This window comes from Buceros rhinoceros, unplaced genomic scaffold (genome assembly GCF_000710305.1).
Source record: "Buceros rhinoceros silvestris isolate BGI_N320 unplaced genomic scaffold, ASM71030v1 scaffold18492, whole genome shotgun sequence".
NCBI classification, from domain to species: domain Eukaryota; kingdom Metazoa; phylum Chordata; class Aves; order Bucerotiformes; family Bucerotidae; genus Buceros; species Buceros rhinoceros.
In genome coordinates, this window is record NW_010397346.1 from 42435 (window position 1) to 56880 (window position 14446).

The 14446-nt window shown below is 38.3% G+C and overlaps 1 protein-coding gene across 1 annotated transcript in view; it reads left to right on the plus strand.

Annotated features, from left to right (window-relative positions):
- LRRFIP2 (leucine rich repeat (in FLII) interacting protein 2) overlaps positions 1-13495 on the plus strand; it is a 46011-nt gene extending 32516 nt beyond the window's left edge. The window contains exons 18-27 of the mRNA XM_010146224.1: positions 476-646; positions 1238-1330; positions 3315-3407; positions 7008-7109; positions 7363-7495; positions 8317-8366; positions 9553-9673; positions 10705-10784; positions 11873-11977; positions 12713-13495. Of these exons, the coding sequence (XP_010144526.1) occupies positions 476-646; positions 1238-1330; positions 3315-3407; positions 7008-7109; positions 7363-7495; positions 8317-8366; positions 9553-9673; positions 10705-10784; positions 11873-11977; positions 12713-12823 (1059 nt within the window). The 3' untranslated portion in view covers positions 12824-13495. The remainder of the gene's footprint in view (positions 1-475; positions 647-1237; positions 1331-3314; positions 3408-7007; positions 7110-7362; positions 7496-8316; positions 8367-9552; positions 9674-10704; positions 10785-11872; positions 11978-12712) is intronic.
- The last annotated feature ends 951 nt before the right edge of the window (positions 13496-14446 follow it).

The window sequence follows — 14446 nt, forward strand, 5'->3', positions numbered from 1 at the left end:
TACTGAAAAAAATGTGACCACCTTCAATCATTGAATCTGAGGTAATAGAGCCCTACTTAAATAATGAGCATTGAGGTAAAGCTACTCTTAGAGATGTTTCTGTGATCTTTTTCAGCCATTTAATTGTCCAAGTTCTCTGTTAGAGAATGCCTTTTCTCGTGCATGCACTGAAAATACAATAAATCTGTGATATTACTACTTTATCCCTGTGAAGGTGGCTGAGTAGAGCATGCAAGTGGAATATTATCTCATAGTTTTCATACTGGTTTCATTGCTGTGACTTAACCTGAGTAGCGGAAATTGAACTGTGCCTTGGGTGTCTCTAAAGCAAAGACATGAATATAAGTCAGAAACAGAAAAGGTCATGTAATTTAACTGTATAACAGGTAGCACTCTACAGCATTATGGTGGTATTTTACCGTTGTAAGAATGCACCAGAAAGTTAGGCTAATACAGGCCTTTTTACCATCTACAGGATTCGCTGGCTGAAGTGGAAGAGAAGTACAAGAAGGCTATGGTTTCCAATGCCCAGCTAGACAATGAGAAGAACAACTTGGTTTACCAAGTGGATACTCTAAAGGACGTCATTGAGGAGAAGGAGGAACAGATAGCCGAGTTCTATAGGGAGAATGAAGAGAAATCAAAGGTACTTAAAGACTTTTTTTTCTTTCTAATTATAAAGATAAACCATAGAAGTCTGAGTTGCTTAGTAAGAACAGCTGAAAACATTGGGATTAGTAGAAAAGTCTCTCTCAGTGGCCAAAGATGTTTTGAGTATTGTGTTGTGTTTTTAAAAAACAAAGAAAACAGCACCACAACCCTTGGGGAAAAAACCTATTTAACTGATGTGATGCACTAGAGTAAAAATACGCACTTGAATCAAATAGAACAGGCTCAGTCCCGCTTTCTGGGAAAGGGAAGATCTACGTGGCAGCTTTTTTCAGCAATATTTAGATAAATATTCTATGAGCTTTTCTTGTTAATGCTGAGCTGAAGCCTTTATGGCATCTTTTCTCTCTACACTCTAGTAAATAAAGTCTTCTGTATAGGAAGTATCTGCAGAACTTGCCTAAAACACAGATTCTGTGATTTTTACCTACGTGGTAGGTAGAATTTCTCAAATTGTTGTAGTAATTTCTTAGATAATGTTATGTTCAGTGATATTACTAACACTTTTAAACTTTGTATTGAAAATGTGTGTCAAACCCAAAATAAATTACTGGTTTATTTAATATAGGAGTTGGAAAGACAGAAACACACGTGCAGTGTTCTGCAGCATAAACTGGATGAACTTAAAGAGAGCCTTCGACAGCGAGATGAATTGATAGAGGTATGTTGATACATCATAGAGCGTGATAGAACTTGCGCAAATAAACGTGGTGTAAGATTTGAATGGGAACAGCCACCGTACACACAAGGAGTTCAAGTATTATCGCACACTTTTATATGTTGTTTTAGTGGGTATAATTTATCAGTTTCTCTAAATTTATGAAGTTGAAAATCTCTCTGCAAGGATTTAAAATGTGTTACATCTTGTAAAAACCTGAATTCTTGTGAGAATCATGGTTCTCTCGTGAATGTTCCTTCTGTCTTTTCTTTCTTGAGAGCAGAACTAATGTTTGCATGGCCAAAATCTTTTTGCGTGGCTAGTTCTGACATGTGGATAACACCAACTGTTCTTTGCCTTTCCCAACAGTTTCCGTTTCAGTGTTGTGCTCACAAAATTTTGAAAGTAGTGATTATGCTATATCAGTCAAGCATAAATATAGTAACACTGGTCAGCATCTTCTGGGTCGTAACCATGCTGCTGGTTGTGTGTGGTGTGTCCTCTTCCCATCTCACCCTTCTTTCTTCCTCTGTCACCCTTTTCTTCTGGAAACAAATCAATGTGCCCTAAAATCCCAGAGCTATTGCCAGTCTTTGTTTCAAAATGGTCCACAAATATATATATTGTCAACAGCATGTGGGTGTCTGTTTCCCATTGATTTTAGTTCTAGCACTGGAAGTCATGATTCAGTTAACACACCATTTTCCCATCTCCTTTTGGTTTCAGTAAAAGTTGATGATCTCTAAGTGTACGGGCTAAAGTTTCCACCACCTGATTTTCAAAAGCTATTTAATACTGCATTTCATGGACCAGTTGTGTGCTCTCCAGGTTACTACCTGGAGTACAGTGACTCCAAAAGACTTCTAAAAAGTCCGGATCTGTTATGGTTACTGAGAAAATAATATGCTTCAGGAACTGGAATTGATAATGCTTGCTATCCAGAAGAAAAGGGGTAAGATTAGTCCAAGTAGCAGCATTTTGCAGCGGATTAATGCTGACAAGCAACAAAACTTCCAGTCGTAGCTCTGTTGCTTGCTCTGGATTCTCTTTGACTTTACTGTGAATTAAGACAAACTTTATACTTTTTTCTTGTTTGTTTGGTTTTGTGTTTCGGGTTTTTTTAAGTGTGTGAAAGGAATATACAGTAGATTTGTCTGTAGTGTTTGCTTTGGTAGAATGTAGCGTGTGTGTTGCATATTCACCAAGGCCATGCAGTCCCTTCAGAGATTTGACCCATGTTTACCATTTATCTGAGTGAACTCTCCATCTGTTATCACTAACAGCAAATCTAGCTGAAGCCATTTAGCTTTCTGAAGGCATTGTCTTCCATTCCCAGATGTAAAATCAAGTTCACTCATTAGGAGGGCAAAAAAATGTCTCTAACCCTAAAAATCCTGATGTCATCTTCAAACAGCATTACATGGGCATAGCAAGAATTTCAGTTAAGTTTGCAGGCAAGCAGCAAAATACAGAGTTAGTCAGATGAACATAGGACTGCACTCGTTGTGTATTAATATAGTATCAGCAGTCAGCAGCTGTATTTCACTTCCTGGATGCTTCATTCAAACTTCCTTCTTTATACTTTCAAGAAGGTTTTGTGTTTTGTAAAACATTAATAAAACCACTTGTTAACACTAGTGTTCTCTTCTGAGCAGGACTTGAAGGTATCTGAAAATCACAACAGGGTAGTTATTTTCCCATAGAAAGGATGTTATCCCCGGTTTGCAGAGGGAACTGTTAGTAAAGAAAAGTAGCTCTGGCTGTGCTCCCCATCTCTCATTGACATTGAATAATATTAATTACTGTTTTCTAGCGTGAATTCATAAGGGATATGTTACGTTAAGTTGCACTCTTTTTTCTTCAACTTCATACTCAAACTCTTTTGTTGACTTATTACTTAATTTCCTTTACCTATTCGAATGGGTATTTTTTTCATTTCCTTACTTCTCTTTCCTCTTTTATTCTTTCCTCACCCTATTTACTACAGGAGAATCAACGCATGCAGCAGAATATAGACTCCATAACCAAAGAGGTGTTTGATCTCCAGGAGACAATTAATTGGAAAGATAAAAAAATAGGGGTATGAATCCAATATGGGGGAAGTTATTTTTTTCACTGTAGAAGTAGATGGATGCCTCCCACCCCACCCCCCAAGGAATGCTGTGTATACTTAAAGAAATGAAGGCCAGTCCCAATTTAAATATTTAAAATGTTTTGCAGTCTCCTTTAGAAAATGAGCTCCACTTCTTTACTTGCATAATGATGAATAATACTAAGTAAATCTATGTCATAATAAACTTTTTATAATTTTTTACAAAATATTCTTTACCTGTATTTGGGGCTTGACAAAATCATTGTTTCCTTATTCTTACAAAGGTAAAAATGGCCTAGATCCATGTATTGATCCATAGTGACTTAGCAATAATATAGTTTTAGACAGATTTTAAATTGTTTTTAATCTCCTTAGAGGCAAATACAATTTTCAAAACTTGAACAGTTCAGACTTTGATCACTGTTCGACTTCTGCCCCATCATCATCCTAACAATTTGTGTAAGAATTAGTGGGTTTTAAAATGGGCTGCTTTACACTGCTTGGGATAAGAGAGACAAAATACCCCAAATAACAGAAAACCCAGAGAGGTGCAGGAACTAAGGGTCAAAATGTAGAGAAGCCTTAGTAGAGGTTGATTGTAGAAGCCTTAGTGGTACTGGTAGATCGTGCTTGCATTTTACAGTGCTAAAAATATGATCTTGGATTGATTTCTGCAGCCAGCAGAGTTCTTGCGTGTTCCTGTGTTGAATTTCTGATTCTTCTAGGGCTGGTTAACTTGGATACGACACTCAGCTAAGCTGATTCTGTGATACTACACACTAAATACTAGAGATACCAACTATTGGGATTGAGAGTTGGAGTTAAAACAAAATGATATGTGGGACATTTTGAGGAGCATCTTGTAGAGCTCCTGTAGACAAAGGAAGGTGATACAGGGAGAACTGTGGTGATATTCACTACACGGCTGACGTAGGGGAGGCTGAGTTTGTCAGCTTTGCTTCTGGGCAGCACAGAAGTGGTAAAACTGAGTCAGCCTGATCCTTGGTGATAACTGCATGGCTCTGAACCTGTGGCTCTTCTGGGCCACAAGCAGATTGCCTGGTGCTGGGAGGGAGTTAATTGCAAAGTCTTTAGAAAGGAGTTGTCTTTTAAGCAATGGTGCCCATCTAAAAAAAGCCCTGCTACCCTGTCTTTTTCCATATTTATTTCATATTTCATGTTTCAGTCCTTCAGTCCATTCTGCAATCTTCCCTGCCGCCATAAAATCATATGTTAACATTTTCAAGTTTTTTCTGAATATTCTTCTGAAAGGTTTTTTTTTTTATGTTTAACTATATTCATTGCATACTTAGTGTTCACCTTTGTGTACTGGACTGTCTCAATTTGTGCAACTTTTTTTTGTGCAAGCACTTTTCTCTTTCAAATACATTGCCAGAGTTAGTACAGAGCATATAATTTATCTAATGTCAAAAAAAAAAATAGCTACCAGCCAGATTGACAGCAAAGATACTTTTTTTTTTTGCCAAAATTTTCCTGCCAGTTTCTGTGTTCTTGTAAACGCCATAACTGGATTTTTCTTTTCCCTAGTTTTTAATTTTTTAACATCTTGGAATTGAAGTATCAGTTCTTTAAATGTAAAAATGCTGCTGTCTTTCTCACTTGTTATCTAAAATTATTTACATACTTTTCTTAGCTCACCACTTTTGAGCCTTTCTCCCCAACACTAAGTAGCTTTGCTAATTTTTACTCTATTCCAGCTTCAGAACTATGAGAAGCTTCACAAAGGAGTAGTTTAGAACTAGAATTGTAACCTGGTTTACAATGTATGCAAGCCTGATGCTGCCTCAGTGGGAGGCGAGCAGAGCAGGCAGCATGAGTTTGTTTTACACCTGCTGCCTTATTGTCCCATTTCTACAAAGTTATTTGAAATTTGCAGTTGTATTTGGTCTTAAATCAGATCAGTTTGAGGGCACTGAACTCTAACTTCCAAGTTATATTCCTGAAATATACAGTTCTTTCTCCGTTTGGTGGCTCCAAACAGTACACACATTGCCAATTTGAAACTGGTGGTGTGTCTGAGTTTGATATAGATTTCATGAAGGTTTTCCAAGTGTTTAGAAAAGAGGATCCCAGACAAATCTGCCTTATGCCAAATGATCAGATTTTAATCATACTGGCATGGTAAAACACGCCTGGAGAGCTTAGTTTTCCTGATTGCTGCCCCCCACCCCAATGGAAGAATTGGAGAAGTAGATTTAGTACAGAATCCATGTCATATGTAATCCCTGAGCGTACAAACACCAGCGGTTTTACTAAAGCTTTTCAGCACTGAATAATGATTACTAATCTCTCCATAGGTAGAGATACATGGTTCTATCAGTTTCACTCCCTTCCCATCAAAATTTCCTGATTTCCATGTGAATGGGGGGTGGGGATAGAAGGGATGTTCTGGTAAGGTCAGCAGCATCTCAGGGCACTGCCAAGCACACAGGACCTGTTGTCTGTTCTCTCAAGTGGGTGAGCTTACTTCCCCCTCCATCTCTGCCCTATTTTTCAAAGTTGGAACACAAAATCAAATCTTAAGTGGAACACAAAGTGACATTAATGATTAAGCTTCAAGTGCAACAGCACTCTAATTTTTCTGTTTGAAATTAAGAGTAATGCATTAAAACACTGCTCTAATATACAGATTCTAAATAATTATTAAAATTCAGCATACTGCAATAATTGTGGGGCAATTACAATACAAAGGTGCACACCTTCATTTCTTTCTTGGTATCAGTCCATTCCTAAACATTCATGCATGATGTAAGGTTTAGTTGGATAATGTTCTTGGCAAAATGTGCGTACAACACTTATGCAGTTGCTCTGTGGTCAGGGATATTCGTAATGCATGCAGTATGGAATTAGAATGGAATGCACTGGGACACTGCCCAGTCGGGTGAATGTGTCTGACCACCTGCCAGGTACCACAGCCCCAGTATAGGTAGGCAAACCCATCTGTGTCCACGTTGCGCTTTTAGCTGCAATCCTTTTCTGCCAAAGTAGTGCTACTAGTGTTTGCTGGGGTTTTTTCCCCTCTAAAACTGATTTATTTGGTTTTAATAAAGGGTGGTTGTAATACTTAAGCAAGTGGTAAAATAATATTTGTAAAGGGGTGACAGGCTTGTATATATTCAAGATCTTTTATAGGTAAGATTTCTGCTTCTGTATCCTATAAAAGGGAGAGAAATAAGTTCAGTGTTTTAGGATTTTTGTCAGTTGACTTCCAGCAAATTTTATTTCTTCCCATAGAGTGCCTGTATTAAGAAGAATCATTTACTTTTTTGGTATTCTGTCTAGTTTATCAAAATCTATGAAAAATAGAATCCACTAAATAAAAATCTGTTATAGAATCTACTAAGACTCACTTAGAAAAAAAGATGTTGTGACAAACCTGCAGCAGTGAGTCTAGATGTGACTTGTAAAAAGTAGTTATCAGAGATGTATGTTTATATGTATTAAAATATCCCTTTTAATTTCTTTACTTTTATTGAGCTCTTTGTATTTACTTGTAGAAACTCTCTGCTGTCTGTCATATGCTTTTTCTCTGTGCCGTTCTTTTTCTCGCTATCTGCCTGAACCCAGGCTCTAGAAAGACAGAAAGATTACTTTGACTGCATTAAGAATGAGCGAGATGAGCTCAGAGAGGAGTTGGCTGACCTGAAGGAAACAATGAAGAGAGGAGAGGTATGTTGGTAGTAGTTACTTTGCAGTAAGAGAAATCCAGGAATGGGGCATGAAATCAAGGTCAATGAAAAGAGGAAGAATGGGTCCTGTTCTTGTGCAGTCTCAAAACCTGACCTTAGGGTAGGCTAAATGGCACGTTTTGTTTTTTGCGACTGTTTTGATCAACTTGAAAATCTTCTGACAAACTTTTCTGTCCAGTCGTATCTGAGCGCACTGCTTTTGTATGAGCAGCTTTTTTATTTTGTATTTTTAGAAACACGGATTAGTTATAATCCCGGACGGCACACCGAACGGTGATGTGAACCACGAGTCAGTGGTTGGAGCAATAACGGTTGTATCACAGGAAGCTGCTCAAGTCTTGGAATCTGCTGGAGAAGGACCACTAGGTAAAGATAATCCTAACATTCTTTATAAAGAAGTGTTTGAAGCCTTTGTTCCCTTCCCGTTCACAGTGGGTTGTGATTTACAACCACAAAAAGGTGCCTGGGATGCTCCTGGAACACATGCTTACACAACTGTCAAGATCGTGATTATTTTTTTTAATTATACTGAGTGAGAAGACAGATGTATCTTTCAAGTAAAATAAATAATAGTATGTGCTTAGATGTTTGTAACTGATTAGATCTCTTGGTCCAGTTTCTGTTTTATTACTGTCAGACAATATCTTGCCTGAAAGTGCTGTCTTTTGGATTAGTGTGTTTTCAGTTGTTTCATGGAAAAAAATTTTTAAAAAGTATGCATGATCAAAGAAAGAATTTCTATTATAGAAAACAATGCATTGTATATTCTTTCCCCTTCCCTGAAATACTTGTGCCTTTATTAATGTAAAACAAGTGCAACCTTTCATCACATTTATTTAAAAAAAAAAAAAAGTAAAAACATTCAGAAAATGACACAGACAACAGAATGATGCAGGTTTGGGGGGCCTCAGTTGTTAATTTCCTTTTGAAGAATTACCGAACTCAGAAGTCTTGCTTTTATAATTGTTACACTAATGAACAGTGCAAATACAATATTTTTCCTTTTTTTTCCTGCTATCAACTGAAAGCTGCTACATTGTTATTAGTGACATACCAATGTTTTATGCTCCTAGTGCTATTAGCTTTAAGTTTGAAGAGCATTTTGTCTGAAAATAAACAAAAAGCTATAGAAAATATGTTCTTAGTTACAGATTTCTCTGGTTTTTAACTGGGTTCTTTGGTTTTAGATGTCCGGCTACGAAAACTGGCTGGAGAAAAGGAAGAATTAATGTCCCAGGTAAAAGAAGATTTTTTTTTTTTTTTCCCCCCCAGAAAGAGACCTGTGTATCCTTTTGCAGACTATAAATATATTAGCAATAATCAAATATTAAGCACTAAAAATATTCAACTTCTTACCTGCCTTGCAACCAGGAATTACCAGCTCCTCTCACTAGTGTCCTTATCCATCTGAGTTTGATCTTGATTGGTAAAGAACTCTATTTTTACTAACTAGTTAGTTGAAACCTAACTGGCTACTGACTCTACTATTAGTACATGTACTTAAAGCTGTTCTTTCTTCTATTTTGTTGCTGTGGAAATACCGAGGTCAGTAAAATGACATTCTCCGAAGCTCAAGTGGCACTTTCTTCCAAATGGTGAAGTGACACTATTTCCTTCATCACTTCAGTTACTCACATAGAAAATTAATATCATCAAAGTAGTTGTGTGATAACACAGTTCAGTACTGAGCAGAGACGATGCAAGAAAATATATAGCCACTGAAAAATTAAGAATACCATAGTCTTTGTGCTTCTCATTTCAAATTCTTCACATGCTTCAGATTTACAGTGGTGCCGTCAACATTTGTTTTTGTTGGGAATGTGCCGCCTTAGAGATACTTGGTTTAGAATGCCAATAAATTCTAGTATTTAATCAAGGCTATTAAATACAAGTTTATAAAGATGTATATCTCTATTTACCACCATATAATTGTAAAAATCACCGTATATCATGAAGGGGAGTTTTGCAACTATAATTCCAACACCACTAATCTGTAGGGTGGTATTTTGATAAGAGAGTCAAAAAAGTAGCTCCCACTGCTTTCATAAATGGCAGACACAGAGGACATAGCTGAGGAATCTGTTCCCTGACTTCTGGAAAAGACCTGAGACAGCTGTTGTAGCACAAAACAGAACCACGTAACGTGCACTACAGGCTTGCCTAGGACCACTGCTTCCAGGTGGAGGAAAAGAGAGGGCCCCAGAAGAGCTGTGGGTTATTACTTCTATAAACTCACCAGGATATTGTTTGTTATCTTCATATGTGTTTAGGACTGGCTTCATTACCCACCCCTGTACAGCTCTGCTCAGCCAGTGGCGTCTTGGGACTGCTTTGCTTTTTTCCCATCAAATGTTTAGATATACCACTACCAAACTTCTTGGAGTCTCTTTTTCACAAAAGAATGCCTTTTTTTCTTTTTTTAGGTTAGAAAACTGAAGATGCAGTTGGAAGAAGAACGACAGAAATATTCTAAAAGCGATGGCACGAATCCAGACATTATGGACTTAGAGAACGGTTCTGACTTGCAGCTCATTGAAATGCAGAGTAGGTATATGGTTGCTGTTAGAGATTGTCCGTACTGGGGAGAGGAAACAGATTCTTCCAGCTCTTCTTCCTCTGGTGTTGTGCAGTAGTGCTGTGGTGAATGAACACATTGTGGAGCAGCTGGTTTTTTGTTGGTGTATCTCCTTTCAGGAAACTTCTTGCTGCAAAATAACTTAATCTGCTTCTCTGTGCTGAATAGGAACATTCTGGGAAGATACTTTTCAGTCGATTGCTTTGCCTAGAACAGGTGCCACCCACCGCTTCAGCAGTTTCAATTTTTAGATGCCAGAATTTCAGCTGACATGTTTTGTTTGTTTATCCTACCTGATGTTTTGTTTTGTTTAATCTTTGATACAGAAACTTAATCTGAAAGACTATTATTCTCTGAAGTGAAAGATGAAAAATTATTGAAGTTTAACACAACATTCAGTGTTATTTCATAGAAGCACTTAGTGACTTCCCATTTGAAGCAAGTTATTTCTTTGGCTGAATACTGTATTAAATGATTGTCATGTAATCTGCTTGTGGCAACAAACACCAACAACACTGGCAATGTCAGGGATAAAATCTAACACCAAAATAATTTGCAAAGCTCCTTGGACTATATGAGGCAGGCTCGAGTTTTGTGCTCCTTATAATTCAAATATTAGTACAGATGTCTAAGTTAAATGCTGCTGAAATTATGTCATTGTGGTCTGACCCCTTTTGCAGTCTGTTGGTTGTTGTGTGGATTCTCTGTTGTGAGAGATGAGTTTGCTGGTCTAAATATGTGTGTTTTTAAAGGTGTGTGTCTCGCTTGTACGTCTGAGATGTAATGCACACTCTTGCAGAGACGGTATTTGCATTCTCTAAATAAAAGGAAAATTATTTCCTTCTCATGCTCTCAAATTTCTGAAAGAACGTTTACCTCTTTATAATCCTGTATGCAGGCTTCTCGAGAAAACAGTCTTTTAAATGAATTGTAATTAAAATTGAAACTACCTGTTTAGGAAGCTGCTTTGAGTAATATCTTCATGTCAATCTTTGTCTAGGAGATGCCAACAGGCAAATTAGTGAATACAAATTTAAGCTTTCAAAAGCTGAACAAGATATAACTACCTTGGAACAAAATGTAAGTGTCTTTTTCTTATTTTTATCGTTATACTTGCTCTGCGCACTCTAACAATTCTTTTTTCAACAAAAATGTGAAGACGTATTTGTTTGATTTACTGTTTTGGACTTTAGTTGGCCCAGAAAGGCACTACATTTGTATTTTTTCATACTGCCTGCAATTCAATACCATAAAAGAAAACAAACTGAAGTTAATTTACTAAGATGTGAATATAAAGAGGAACTGAAGTTACCATTTCAAGAAAATCAGTTTACATAGCCAATTACCTGTAACAAAGTTGTATAAACTGTGAATATACATTATTTACTCTGAAATTCATGGGTTTGTTTTTATAGAGAGAGAGAGCTCTCACAGTGATTGACTCAGTTTGTGTTCGTTCGTCGGTAACATGGTATTACACTTCAGCATCTCTGTAGATCACCAAAAAAACACAGAAAGGACTGTAGTTTGGATCAGAGAGGCACAGTTGTTCTCTCTTCAACAGTGACTGGCTACTGGCCCATCCTCTGGATCTGGGGGTAGCAGGGAGCTATAACGTAACAATCTGGGGAGAGGGCTTGAACACTGGCAGACTGCAACCAGCGTTTGCCTCTACCCACCTCCTTACTGCTGAACTCTGTGCAGAGTCTCCTGGTAACAGTTACAGCCTCCTTCCTGCTTCACACCTTTTCACTGCTTTCCAACCCTCTGGCTTTTGCTTTTAATCCCAAGTGTTCCCCAGTTCCAGATTTTTCTTTTTCCAACTCTTCTCCCTCTGCTTAGTTCGTTTACCTTCTCAGCTGTGTCCTCTGCTGTGTTGCATCTTCTGCCATTTCCTGTAACCCCCACCAGGGAGGGGCAGGCAGTGAAGGGTACCCCAATTTTCCGCCCACAGTTTATTTTACTGTTTTATTAGTTTTTTCTAAACACTCCTTTTGCAGTTGGGGCTGCTGCTAAATCCTTCTCTTTCCAGAGGGAAATACTATGACTAGTTCACAGGATGCTGTGTGCTTGGGTGGCTTTTTGGAAAGGGAAGAAGAGCTGGTGCCAGCTGAGCTCAGGGTGGAACTCGTCAGTAATAGTTCCTTGTGTCTTCCTTGGGTTTGCAGATTGGACGACTTGAGGGGCAGGTTGCAAGGTATAAAAACGCAGCAGAAAATGCAGAAAAAGTAGAAGATGAACTCAAAGCTGAAAAGAGGAAGCTTCAGCGGGAGGTAATTGATGTGATTTGCTTGTCAGCTGTATGTTCCTTTCAGTCTTGAACTGCTCCTTTGCCTCCAAGCTGTTCTTTTGTTATCTTTGGTTACAGCTTTTCAGTGTTTTTTGAGATCTCTGTCAGCGTTGCATTCAGAAGACAACTGTAGCACATCAAAGTCATACTAATTACAACTCAGTGCAGCACTTCTTTGAAAGGAAGGATCTTTTCTTCTCAACGTGATAATTTGTACTATTTTAAACTTAATCCTTCCATAAAAATTACTGGGGAGCCAAACGATCCCTATGTCAAGCACCAGCCTGGGAAGTTTCCAGCAGGCACCTCACAGGCCGCTGGGAAGAATCAGTATTTAACTGAGCTGCTGATCGTGCATGCTGCACAGCTGCTGCAGGACTAGGATGGTGCCTGCTAGCCGCAGGAATACATACCCATGAGCAAGTCTCAGGGTGGAGAGGACTTTACCTTTAAATAGTATCCGATAGGGAGTTGCAGGCACCTAGTTCTTCTGGGTTTGAATAGGCCTTTTGGGTTTCAGTTGCTTCCCAAATATTATTGTTTTTTAAACAGTTGAATTCCTGTTCATTTGACTGCGATAATGAAAGTGTTGGGTCTTAACTTAGGTGCCACTCATACAACGCATATGATACCTGTATTCCTGATTTAATTTCTCTGTCAAACACCAGAAAGTCCAAGTAAACTTAAAGTGATCTTAACTTTTGCTTCCGTTTTGTAGTTAAGAACAGCACTGGATAAGATAGAAGAGATGGAGATGACCAATAGCCACTTAATGAAGAGGCTGGAGAAGATGAAGGCAAATAGGACTGCGCTTTTATCTCAGCAGTGAAGTGGAGATTGAAAACAATGATGCACTGCTCCTTGAATAACTAGCCCTTAGCTTGTTTTTAAATACAGACTTTCATTGGCACAAACTATTTGAACGCTGAGCTGTTCATTGGTGGTTTAGTTTCCTAATTAAATGGCAGATTTGTTTTGTAACTTATGAGAGAATGAAACAGGTTGAATTCCTACGTGAATGGCAGCAATTTTTCTGTAGCGTTTGATTCTAGAGTCAGAGCTGGAGCACAAGGCTGTATGGTTGAGTTAGCTGTAGAAACTGTTTTTTACAACTGTGGAATCAAGTTTACTCACGATCTCTTGGCTGCTTTAATGATGCTTGATGCTCAGAGACAACTGCATGACTTCAAGACAACACTGTATTACTGTATCATAAACTAACATGTATTTGCTCAAGACACAGCACAAGTGCCTTTTATCTGGTGCAATTTAGACTTCATTGTTGAAATAACCTTTGAAATCAGATAACATTTTATTTTAAGATACATTTGGGGTATTCACTAAGCTTTATACATTTTGAAAGTACATTTTTGTAAAATATTTAAATTTATAAGAAAAAATAGGGACTGTATATAAAAATCTGCTTTTTTGCATGGGAACATCGGAGTTCTAGGTAATTTTGTCATACTAGCCCCTGATACTCTTAGTATTAAGAGTGCAGTTTGAAAAACGTCTGTTGTACACCGTCAAATTATATGTCATCTGCTGCTTAAGTGTGAATTGGAATTTTAGGGTGGGAGGAAGGGGAGGGATATGTGGCTAAGGAGTTTATTAAATGGACACTTTACTGACCAAAACCAGATGTTTTGTGTTTTCTTTTAACTACTGAGATACCAACAGGACAGAGCGAAGTCTTTGTGGAACAGTAAATTCTGATCTCCGTATTCTTGACAAGTATCTTTTCGGACTTTAAAGTAGTGAGTTTGAAATTTTTTTTTTCTGGTTTCTTATCCTGGTCTGCTACTCTGTGACAGTATTGTGTTGGAGGAGGGGGACAGTGCCAGGAAGAAGGTGTTTTCTGGGATGGTGTTTGCCTGTAGCCTGCTTGCTATGGACAGTGAATGCAGTAAATAACTTCCACTCTTTTCAAGCTGGCACCTCACACATGGAAAATGAGCAACACCTTGAGTGGCAATTCTGAAGTATTGCAAGTGGCATTGCCCCTGTGTTGGACTTTTGAGGCCAGCAGGAGCCCAGCATTTGATCTAAGAGGAATGGTTCTTTTGGACTTGTATCGGATGCTTTCCTATCGCAGACTGCTCCCCTTCGGGAGTATTTCTAAAAGCAAGGAGGGTTTAAGGACCTTTGCAATCCAGAGGGTTAGTCCTTCTGCTTGTACCAGAGCTGCTTGCCAAAGAACAGCCACCTTGACAGTGCAGAACTGAAGCTTTCTGCCCCTTCGGTTTCGATGCCTTTTGGACTTGGAAAAGAAAATTCCTTCCCTGCCAAGAAACCTCCTTGTAAGTAGCAGATCTCCCCAGGCCTACTCATCAAACGGGAGACAGTTGCTGTTTGGGGATTGTGTACATCATTGTGCTGTTAACTCTGCATTCCGTGGTGTAGTTGTTCAGAAGAACTGATCAGGGTGTTGATAAGGTGTGTATTCTGAAGT